The sequence below is a fragment of the Carassius gibelio genome, chromosome B15 (genome assembly GCF_023724105.1).
Source record: "Carassius gibelio isolate Cgi1373 ecotype wild population from Czech Republic chromosome B15, carGib1.2-hapl.c, whole genome shotgun sequence".
Taxonomy (NCBI): domain Eukaryota; kingdom Metazoa; phylum Chordata; class Actinopteri; order Cypriniformes; family Cyprinidae; genus Carassius; species Carassius gibelio.
In genome coordinates this window covers 13039351-13050786 of record NC_068410.1, presented here as the reverse complement: position 1 = coordinate 13050786, position 11436 = coordinate 13039351, and the positions used below count along the sequence as shown (strand labels likewise).

Below are 11436 nucleotides of genomic sequence, written 5' to 3'. Positions count from 1 at the left end.
TGACTACAGCATGCTAGTCTCCAAATATATAAAGTGTGAAATACTGCATGACCCACAGTGTGTAAAAAGGTCTTGAGGCTATTCTCAGCAACTTAATTTGTATATCTGATTCAAGGGAAATACTCTTGGAGGAAAATATTGTGTCAGACAAGTGGAATGGTCCTACAAATGGTTAGTTTAAATGTCAAATGTGGCTTGAATTCAAGGAAGTAGGCCTGACTGATGACAGTGGACTCTGTAGAGCTCTACAGAGGGAGGTGTGTGGTTTCCTCTTTGCTGCTGAAGGAAACACCTCACATCATTCGCCAGCAAATAAACACAGATGAGAAGAAAGTGCATTTGGCTGCATTTAATTTGTTTCTTGAATAACCGTTACAGATCAACAGTGTCACTCCATATACAACTACAAGTACATTTGTACAGTTCATTTTCAAATACATTATTTCCATTGGCGTATTTACAAAACATTTATGTACATTAGTCAGTGCAATGCCAATTGTATTCTTTAAACGACACTTTACAAAATAAAGTTTATTAAATTAATACATCTCTAGCAGTTCATCAAAATTAATTTAACAAAATTAGGACCAACGACACGGACAAAGACATACATCAGTAGTTGATTGCACTACTTGAAAAGAGATATATTTGCCATTTTAATAAATTATCCCTGTATAAAAAAGGAGAGAGAGAAAAAAAAAATCAGTGAAGGTTTAAAACAAGCGCTTGTTACTGTAATTGGAGAATGGTGATATTATATTTTGATTTTGGATATCTATTTTGATTTGAACATTAAAATGCCTAAAAAATGTTTACAATCCATTTATCATATTGCATTACTCATTATGATGATTAACAATTGCCTTACAGTAATACAGCTATGTTTATTTCACAAACATTTCCATTTTTATTTATTTTTTTGACAGGAATAAACCTTTGTTTGATGGCAAACATTTAGTTTGAATATCCGTGACATGGAAATCCGAAAAGTACAGCAGCAAAATGGATGTTTGCGAATGATTCCCGGCGATTTCCAAGGGTTTTAGGAGCTCATTCAGCTGACGAGTTGCTGAAAAATAAGATAATCTTTTCACAGTGGTAATTAAGGTGAGCTCTCTTATCAAGAGTCACTGAAGAAATGCTACTAATAACCTGGAACCCCCTCGGACAGAAGAGGGTTCAGAACGTTCAGCAGTTTAGTGAGAATGCTGTTCTCTAAAAGCAAAGGTTGTGTAATATTCCTCTGTGCTAATACTGTCCACACAACAGACCTCTTGCCCTCTCCTCTAACAGTAAGCAATGCTTCTCGCAAATTATGTACATGACTAGTTGAACACTTTGGCTTGGACATGGTGAAAAATCATTATTTGGATATTGTGTCTGATTGCCGTCTTTAGTCTCTGTGGTCAACGGTATTTTTAGAAGCAAGAAATACAGTGATAACAGGAAAACGTGTAAAAAGCTGTGCATTTGCATGTTGAGAGGACGTGGTTTGATCAGAGACGAAAGCTGTAAGCGAATGCATTTAGGCAAAGTGAACTACTGCATTAAAAAAATCATTGATAAAAACAAATGTATAAAAGAAATTAAAAGAAAAAGATCTACATTTATTCTTCTAAAGAGAAACAAAGCCTGAAATAACCACCTTTAATAAGATTTAAAACTTAAATCAACAAAAATAGTATGTGCATAATTTGGCAGCGGAGGAGTGGGAGGATATTTTATTAATTGGTAGAAACATTCTTTTTTATTAAATAAAATAAGCAACTTTTTTTTTTTTTTGGGATATAAAGTAGAAGTAATTTGAACTGCCCTCAGATGATATAATACTGTCACTGATTTTCTCTGAACAGTTAACCAACTGCAAAAGATGCGAGGTAGTGTATGGAACTTACTGAAGAAAAAAAAAAAATCAACCATGAGAAAACTAAGCCAACGAAAGCTTTAGAGAAACCTTTATAATTTATACCAATGCCATCTTCACCATCGATTTCCTAATTGAAACAATGTGTCAATTAGCATTCGAAATATTATCAATACAGAAGCATAAGCTCTTGTTCTGTGATTTCTGGATTCACCTGTGTGGCTGGCACGTGAAAGAGCAGTTCTGTCTGTTTGATAATGGTGATTTCAAGGGATTGGCTAACAGTTGTTTGTTTGCTTGGCAACAATCACATGATCGCTACAGTTCTCTCTGATTCACTCGTTTCCCCTCTCCCTCGTGTATATCTGAAGTGTCAGGTCTATTCTGAAAGCGCAGTCAGTGGCGGTGTTGTGCCTGTCGGCTAACTGATATTTTGTGCTTTCACAAATGATGGTCCTCTGGGGCGGCACGGCGTTTCAGTTCTCATTGCACTGGCGTACTGACAGACCCCCCTAGTGTCTTTGATGTGGAAGAGCAGGGCATCACTGCAGCACACAGTACTTCTTGTAGTCAGATTCAAAGTCTTCGTCCATGCTAGTGGTGTCTGCCATCTTTTTGCCCTCTGTTTTTGGCAGAAACTGAGAGTAGTCCACTCCCTGTTGCTCGTAGAATAGGATGTATGCTGAATCTGTGTCAATCTCGTCTGAGTGAACTTCCTGAAGAGACGACAAGAAGCAGTTTGTTTTAAGTGTTGCGCAATTCTTCTATAGTGTCGTCATAAAACCAGACTTGCAGTAGTCATCATTAATGCAAGAAAAGTTTCAAGAATATATTAAAAAAGTGGATACCATAGTGCTTATATTAAACAAACTATTTAAATTTTCTTTTCAATTTTAAATAAAATAAAATACAAAATTATTTAATGTTGAGCAAATTCAGATGGCAATTGCTACGACAGATACTGTAGAAAGGTTGTAGTGCCCAATTTATTCGTTTTAGTATTGACTTTACAGTGAAGTACTGATAGTTCTGATATCTCTACTTTGTTAAAGCATTTTCTATCTTTGCAGATATACACTTTATATATGTGCAATAAGAATGCAAAATAATCAAGATCTTACCTTGCAGCTGCTGTCATTGTAACAGTACCACTTTTCATTGGGGTTTTTGGCATAAGTCACATAGTGTCCCCCTCCCATTATTCCTGAATGGCACTGAAAGAAAAACAATAAATCACAGCGTCAAAAAAGCTGCTTCCAAATGCAATTACTACACAACAAATCATGTAGACAAGAATCACTTACTGAGATTGCATATAAATTGTACAGGGGCTCCAGGCAGATGTCATTTCTTTGGTGAGGGGTGTCCAGGTCTGCGCTGACCTCTGAGTGTCCATTACTCTGACTGCTGTCTTGTCCCAATCCATTCACCATGATCACATCGCAGTCATTGCTTGAGGCGTCCAGTGACCAGGTGTCTTGTGCGTTTGCATCAGATGTGATCTGATTCTCCCCGTCCGTCACTGTGCCCTGCTCTGGCTCAGTCTCACTTTCCTTGCTGCTGCTACAGGCTTCCAGGTTTTCTTTGCTGTTGCAGAGTCGATGTCGACTGCCCAGCTGGGGAAGACGCAGGCGCCCCTGTTTCCGCCCTGTATTCCTGGGGCTGCTGCCAGGGCTGCTGTTTTTGCTAACTGGGCTACCGACCCTCCTGATGGAGCATGGGGTGCCTGAAACAACAATGCAACGATTAGAGAATCTCATGTTGATTCAAAAGGTCTGCACAAAGAGAAGAGAGAGAGAGAGACAGACCTCTGCCAGATGTAGGAGGACTGGCCGCAGTAGTAGTGGAGGTGGAGGACACAGAGGAGTCTCCTCTCTCCAGCCTCTGGAGCTCCTCTACCAGGCTTTCACTCTGCAGGCTGCCCATGCTCTGAGAAACCTCCCGCGGGGCCAGGAACGCACTGGGGTCAAAGCTCTCACGTGGAAACTTCACAATTTTCTGAGACTTAATCCAGCGACCATTGACAAACTGGAAGCGTTTCAAATGAACAATCTGAAAAAGCACAGAAAAATATTTGTCAAATGTAACAAAGGGTAATTTGTAATGATGCACAATAATACACTTCACATTTCAGCATTTAAATCATTTTTAAGAAGAGTGAAAAGTATTAATTATTATATAAATTTAAATAATTATTATCAATACATTTTTATATTAATTAACATACAAACAAATTTTACTGTTTAGATTTTTATATTGAGTTATCTGCTTTTCGATCCAGCAGTTCACATTTACAGCTCTGTGTGTTTGTAGGGTAAACATGATTTTCACATTCAAATTTCTCATTTTTATTGTAAGAGCTGTGAATTTGACTGTTCGAGGGGGTGACAGCTATGTACATTTAGCCTATTTAGCGGTGCAAAATGTTCACCGTGCTGCTGGATGTTGTGAATTTGTTTTTGTATTTAAATTATTTGACATTTATTGAAGTACTAATAAACAGTAAAGTGTACTACAATTCTCGTCTGTACCCAAATTTAAGACCTCTTGAAATCATAATTAAGCCTTGTACAATTTAAGACTTTTCAAGGACTCGCAGGAACCCTGATATAGATTTTTCTTGCTGGTCAAGTTGCAAACACATTCTAGTTTAAACATTTCAAAAACTTTTTTTTTTTTTTCAAGAGACATGTGATGCAATTATTCCTACAGAAAAAAGGAAACAGAAATAATTAGTGTTTCTGACCAGTACGGGAGGCAGCCTCCAGAGGTCCAGCTTCTTGGTGGCCAGGCGGTGGGTTTTACATTTGGAGCAGTAATAGAGCTCATCCTCTCCCAGCTCTTCTTCACTGGTGAAGGCTTTTAAACAGCTGTCCAGACTGATGGGTTCTGCCTGAGCGCGCCGACTCTGCTCGACACTGGGATGTTCTTCCACTATCTGCCCACATAAACATTAGCAATAGATTACCTGACACACATTAACAGAATTAAATAAATAAATACTCCGAGGTCTGGGCTATGCAAAGAGATAATGTATAAGATTTTAATAATAATGCAACTAGGATTTTATGTGTAATTATATTTAAAAGTTTTTTATTTTTTATATACAGTTAAACTTTTGAGTAAGTTATAAAATTGACATTTCTAGTCTCAAAAGCACCTTAAAAAGTAGTGCCAAAACCATGGATTTCATTCCATCATTTTGAAATTATAAGCAACTAATTTACTATGACTTTGCAGGAGCTTTTGCCTTCAGAAAGTGTATATCAAGATATATCAAGTCCTTCATTGCGGCATCAGACTGAATCCAGTAACATAAAGACCTCACCCTTCACACAGGGACAAACCTTGAACTGACTGAGATCTCAATAGACTGGTTTTATGGCCTTTAAAATCTTTAAACATTCTTATAGCACTCACCCTTTCCTGAGAGGTCTGGTAACGAAGGTGCAGAGCGGTGGGGTCCCAGTCTACAGCAATGTAAGCATTACCCAAAGATGCTCTGTCTTCATTACAGTCCACTGTACAGCCTCTGCAGAACCTGACAAAGTCACCGAAAACCCTTATCAGTCACAACAACCCCCACACTGTGTTGGGAGATATGTGCCTGCACAACCATTGAATTTAAAGCCTTACCTGTACCAGGGACACCAGGCACAGGTATTACCATCTTTCTGCACCACTCGCAGAGTGAAGGGGTACTGGTAGCCCATACTGTCATCACTGGAACAGAGAGTGGTAACAAGTTTACATAAACTTAGACATTTTGGACACAAGTTACGACGTAAAATGAATAGAAAATATTTAAGATTCTTGACTATTTCCTAGGCCAAGCTAAGAAAACTAAGGAATTGTTAATTTTTCAATTATTATGATAATATTATAATTTGTATTGATTTGTATTAAATAAGAAAAAATGCAATTTCATGAGTGATCCCAGATGCTTTAATAAATTATCAGTACATTTGTCACCTGATGTTTTATAGGGATTTTAACTACTTTCTACTGACAGAGACAATAGAGAGGGGAAATCATTGTGAAAGGAAATGGGATCCAGAAATGACTGCATTAAAAAGTAACTGTCATAACAATCTTTATTGTTATCACAATATACACAACCTCGCAAAAGTCTAGGGTCAGTAAGATTTTTTTTATTTTTTTTAAGAAATTAATACTTTTATTCATCCCAGACACTTTAAATTGATAAAAAAAGACAATATTTTGTTACATACTGTTACAAAATATTATTTTTTGTATAATTCTGTTACAGAATCCTGAAAAAGATATCATGCGTTCTGCAAAAATATTAACCCAGTACAACTGTTAATAATAATAGTAAGACATATTTCTTGAGCATATACCAAATCTGCATATTCTTAAGGATCATGTGTCACTAAAGATGGGATACAGTATTAGGTGCTAAAAATTCAGCTTTGATATCACAGGGATAATTAAAAATTATAAAAATATATTTAAAACTGTAAACCATTATTTTACATCGTAATAATATTAGTATATTTTTATTTAATTCCATGTCAGCATCTTAGGCTATTTTCATGGTAAAAACTATTTAAACATATATAAGTGTTGTAATGATATGAAACAATATTACCATTTTATTTTTTTTATTCAAATAAATGCAGCCTTGGTGAGAATGAAAGACGTCTTTTATCAATTTTGCAGACCTTACATTTTTGAATGGTAGCGCAATTCAAACCTGTTTTGGCAAATATCCAAACTAATCATCAACATAACCCTTGTGAGCTGCAGATGCCACTGACCAGTCTTGAGCATGGTTGCTGGCTTCCTGTGGGGGTAGAGGGCTGGCAAGTCGGGACACTTGGATCCACACGGCATCATACAGGTCCTTCTTACTCGTGTGAACTGTGCATGGCACAATCAGCGGCATACCGAACAGACTGGGCCTGTTCTTCTGAGAGGACAGGAAGTACAGCTCTGTCCGCATCTGAGGGGACAGACCTTGCACTTAGGATGCTTATGACCATCATGTGAAGTCTAACAGTGAATATATCAGTAAATCCTCACCATCTTTCTGTGCATGGCAATGATGTAGCCAATGAAGGGGCTGTCTTGCACTGGCACGGCATGACCATTAGGAATCCCATTGGCGAGGGGCTTCTCTGCGGTGCAGGGGACCACTGTGCTTGGCATGCCATTAGGAATCAGGCCAGACTTTCCAATGTGATTATTCCCTGCTGTCCCATTAGCCACAGGTGGTTTTTCTAAAAGAGACATTTATGGGTCAATGACATATAAGAGTGTCTATTGTAAAGCGAAAACTTCTCTTCTAAAGAAGTAGCTGACCAAAAAAAATACAATTTGCTTAATATTTACACAACTTCAGGTGATCCAAGATGTAGATGAGTTTGTTTCTTCATCAGAACAGATTTGGAGAAATTTAGCATTACATCACCTGCTCACCAATGGATCCTCTGCAATGAATGGGTGCCATCTGTACGAGAGTTCAAACAGTTGAAAAAAACATCACAATAATCCACACCACTCCAGTCCATCCATTAAAGGGTTAGTTCACCCAGAGGCATCTTAGGTGTATATGACTCTCTTCTTTCAGATGAATCCAGTTATATTATACTAAAAATTGTCCTGGCTATTCCAAGCTCTATCATTGCAGTCAGCAGGTGTTGCAATGCTTCAGTCCAAAAGAAGTTAAATGAAAAGCTCCCATATATATATATATATATATATATATATATATATATATATATATATAAAAGTGTCTCACAGAGCTCCGGGGGGTTGACAATGGCCTCTTGTAGTGAATTCATGCCTGCATGTGAGACAATTTTTTTATGGATGGGTGCTTTTTATCACATTTTATTTCTTTTTGACTGTTCAACTATAACACCTGCTGACTGCAATGATAGAGCTTGGAATAGCAAGGACAATTTTTAAAACAACTCCAACTGGATTCATCTGAACGAATAAAGTCATATACACCTAGGATGGCTTGTAGGTGAGTAAAAAACAGCCTTATTTTATTTTTGGGTGAACTAACCCTTTAAATCCTTCTGAAGTTGAAAGCTGCACATTTGTAATAAACAATTCATAACTTTAAACTGTTGTTTCGAAGTGACATTTTAGGGTTAAAACGCCTAAATGATGGATGTGTTTATTATAAACATGCAGCTTTTGAATTCAGAAGACATTAATTGATGGACTAGAATCGTGTGGATTATTGTAATGTTTATTTTCCAGCTGTTTGGACTAATTCTGATTCTGGCACCCATTTACTGCAGAGGATCCATTGGTGAGTAAGTGATGTGATGCTAAGTTACATTTCTCCAAACCTCAAAGAAACAAACTCATCTAAATCTGGGTGCCCTTTGGATGAGTAAAAGGACAGATGTAATTCATTCTTGTTACCTGTTATCACTGGAGACATGACTGAGGTGGGCGAGCCAGGCACAGGGATCTCAAATGCACAGAGAAAGCAGTTCACTGAGTGTCGCACCTTCTGGTTGTCTTGAGGAAAGTTCTAGACCAAGACAAGCATTTGTTTTAGAAGCCAGGCCACACTGATTGCATCAACAGTGTTCTTGTGGTGAGTTGAGCTGACCTTGATGTTGGACGTGTGAACCTCAGCCAGTAGAATCTGCTCAGGTTTCAGGCTACACAGCTCGCTCAGCTGTTTTTTTAGGCCCATGTACTTCTCATCCATGTTGAGACGCAGCCCATACCGTACCGGAGTGGAGCCATCAAGTTTGATAACTGCAAGTCAAGTGAGAATGTGAGAATGGAATATCTGCTGATGGATTTTAAAGTGTTTTTGTTTTCTCTGTGCTTGGCTTCACCTGTGATTTCTAAGTGCATGGAGCTGTCCATAGGAAGCGGCAGTGACAGGAAGTTAAAGGGGTCGAAGCGGGCACTTATATGGCCACAGGTCTTGCACTTCACCTGGGACCTGAGCTGCCCATGGAAGAGGTCGACCACGATAGAACGATTTCTCCGCAAATGGTTTTCCCAGGCCTGTGATGAGAAACACACAGATGTCGTTAGGATGAAGAGACTGCTTCCCATTACCGTATCATCAGTGTGCCCATTTAGGTTCATTAGGTTTTATTTATTCCCAAATTATGTTTTTTTCAGTTAAAATTGTATTAGACTCTGTTTAAATGGTAAAAAAATATTTTATTAAATCAAAAAGCATGTCAAATTAATTGAAATCAAGAAAAAGCAAGTTTAACAATGTAAATTTCCATTTTGTGATTATTATTATTATTATTTTGTTTTACCAAATTCTGTTTTCCAATAATTTTCTGGATTGCATTTTAATGATTACATTAAATATTAATAATAAAATAATCTATAATTAATTGTTTTTTTTTAATTTGTGAAATAATTTGTATATTTACATTTTTCTGCAAAATATATTCTGGTAAATATTCATTTTAATAATAACTTTATTAGCAGTAGTAGTACTATAATTACATTACATAATATTTCCGTTACCATTTCTTCAAGTTAAACCAAACTTTTATTTTGATGGATTGCTGTGAAGAACTTTACGTTTCTGTTTTTATCGACAATTGTTTTACTCAAACAGTGAAATGCTCATGAAAAGATTACCAGAGCATTTTTAGAGATTTTGTTTGTGTGTTTACATACTCATATAAAGAGGACACAGAGGCTGAAAACACCAAGAGCGTCCCAGGTGATTTTGTATGTTTGTAAACAAAACCGTGCATCTGCGCCATTAATTTCCACAGAAAAATGGGGCAGAAAAACAGTAATATGAAACTGACCTCTGTGGCCACTTCATGATCTGGCCGACCATCGCTGTCCTTGAGCTCCACGTACGGTTTCTCATGCACACGATTCAAGTCCTCATGAAGCCCATCCAACAGGAAGGCCAAAAGCTCCTGGGAGTCTTGTTGCTGGAAGCCATTGAATCTTGGTGCATACTTTGCTATCGTCCACTACAAAAACATAAAAAAAAAAAAATAAATAGAATTTTTAAATGGAAACATTTGGGCTTGATATTCATGATAATATAGATGTTATCAACTCACTCTGAGTTTCAGAGGTGCAATGTTCTTCTGGGTGCCGCTCCAGAGTTCCTGTACCAAATCACCATAGCATTTGGCCATGTGACCACGCATTCCTATTGGATTGGTTCTGCAAAGACAAGACACAGCTCACTGGTCAAGAATTATGGCATATATAACAAAAGTCCGTTTCAAAACAAGTAGTTTTCTGCTGATCAACATGGCATGACCAACTTGAAAGTGAGCAAAATCTTCTTAGCTTTGCACAAAAAATCCCTATTGTGTGGATTTCAGTTGAAATGATTTGATTTCACCCACAAATTTTTGGTAATCGTGTCATTAACTCACTAGTTACAAGAGATTTGAGTTTAAAAAAAAAGCACTGACCATATTTCCGTACCTGTTAAGCTCATAAAGGTGTCGTCCTGAGATAAAGTACTCAGTGAGGGGCTTGGTATTGCTTACACACTGAATACTGGAGTTCATGAAGCATGTGTTACCCAGGTTACTCAAACCTGTGGCACCTTTCTCTGTAGGAACTGCAAGAGAAACAACAAAATTTATACACAATTATTAGAGACTAAATGTTTGATTAAATGTATACTCCTCTGGCTCAACCACTTGAGTACTATCTCGATGAAGTTCAATTACTCAGTATTTTATAGAGTTCAACAGTAACATTATCAGTGTCACAGCTGATGTCTCTCTTGATATGACTTCTATGTTGCTTTATGTAATTGCTTCTTGGACTCTTGCTGCTTGCAGCTCTGTGTTAATAATCTACTTGGTATGTGCTTTGATACAAGTATCTGGTGTAAAGAATTGCATTATAGTGCCATCTAGGCAAGGTCAAACTCAGATAAACATTCTGACATTTGTAGATAGCTTGGCCAGCCTCCAATTTGCATAGATTTTTCCAACGCTTTCCAGGTCCTCTGAAATTACCTTTGTGTCTGTCGATTTTGCTGCTGTTTGCAATGAAAGACATTTCCTCTGGCCAGCTCATATCTTTGTTTCGGACTAGAGAGAGGGGGTAAAGATATCTTAATATTTTTTCTTTTTCCATCAGTAAAGCCATGCATACTTCACAATTTAATCCACACAGCTCAACAAATGTGAATTGAGATAAAACTTTAATTAAGACCGATAAATGTCACAGACATACCCTCAATGACTAAGTGCTGTTCGTCTTGAATTTTCAAACTTTCTAAAGTGTGATCTTCATCGTCTAGGAGAGTGAGGTAATTCTGATAAAAAGACAATATAAATCAAGATTAGCATACAATATAATGGATGGATCATAAATTATTGAAGACCTAAAGATCTCTATAATCAGAATTCTCCTCCCCCAATACCACCAATGGCTATTTTTGAGATGCTCCTCTCAAATATTCTGAATTAAATTGGAAATTTGTGAAAACAGGAATTTTCCTCACAGCTGTGAGGTGACATCTGTAACTTTATAATGAGGACAGATTTGCATATGAATGTCTTTGATCAGAGTTTGATGTTCTTTTTTTCAGTATCTGTTAAGGAGGTCCCCAC

The 11436-nt window shown here is 37.3% G+C and overlaps 1 protein-coding gene across 3 annotated transcripts in view; it reads right to left on the bottom strand.

The window, feature by feature from the left end:
- Window positions 1-334: 334 nt before the first annotated feature.
- Window positions 335-11436, bottom strand: part of usp32 (ubiquitin specific peptidase 32) — a 48381-nt gene continuing 37279 nt past the window's right edge. For all 3 annotated transcript variants that reach the window (XM_052575947.1, XM_052575945.1, XM_052575946.1), the window contains exons 18-34: window positions 11057-11138; window positions 10837-10911; window positions 10292-10430; window positions 9916-10021; window positions 9649-9822; window positions 8698-8872; window positions 8463-8614; window positions 8270-8381; window positions 6911-7107; window positions 6646-6830; window positions 5501-5587; window positions 5285-5405; window positions 4611-4802; window positions 3673-3916; window positions 3169-3590; window positions 2986-3078; window positions 335-2580 (exon numbers count right to left, since the gene is read on the bottom strand). In XM_052575947.1, the coding sequence (XP_052431907.1) occupies window positions 2407-2580; window positions 2986-3078; window positions 3169-3590; window positions 3673-3916; window positions 4611-4802; window positions 5285-5405; window positions 5501-5587; window positions 6646-6830; window positions 6911-7107; window positions 8270-8381; window positions 8463-8614; window positions 8698-8872; window positions 9649-9822; window positions 9916-10021; window positions 10292-10430; window positions 10837-10911; window positions 11057-11138 (2730 nt within the window). In that variant the 3' untranslated portion in view covers window positions 335-2406. The remainder of the gene's footprint in view (window positions 2581-2985; window positions 3079-3168; window positions 3591-3672; window positions 3917-4610; window positions 4803-5284; window positions 5406-5500; window positions 5588-6645; window positions 6831-6910; window positions 7108-8269; window positions 8382-8462; window positions 8615-8697; window positions 8873-9648; window positions 9823-9915; window positions 10022-10291; window positions 10431-10836; window positions 10912-11056; window positions 11139-11436) is intronic.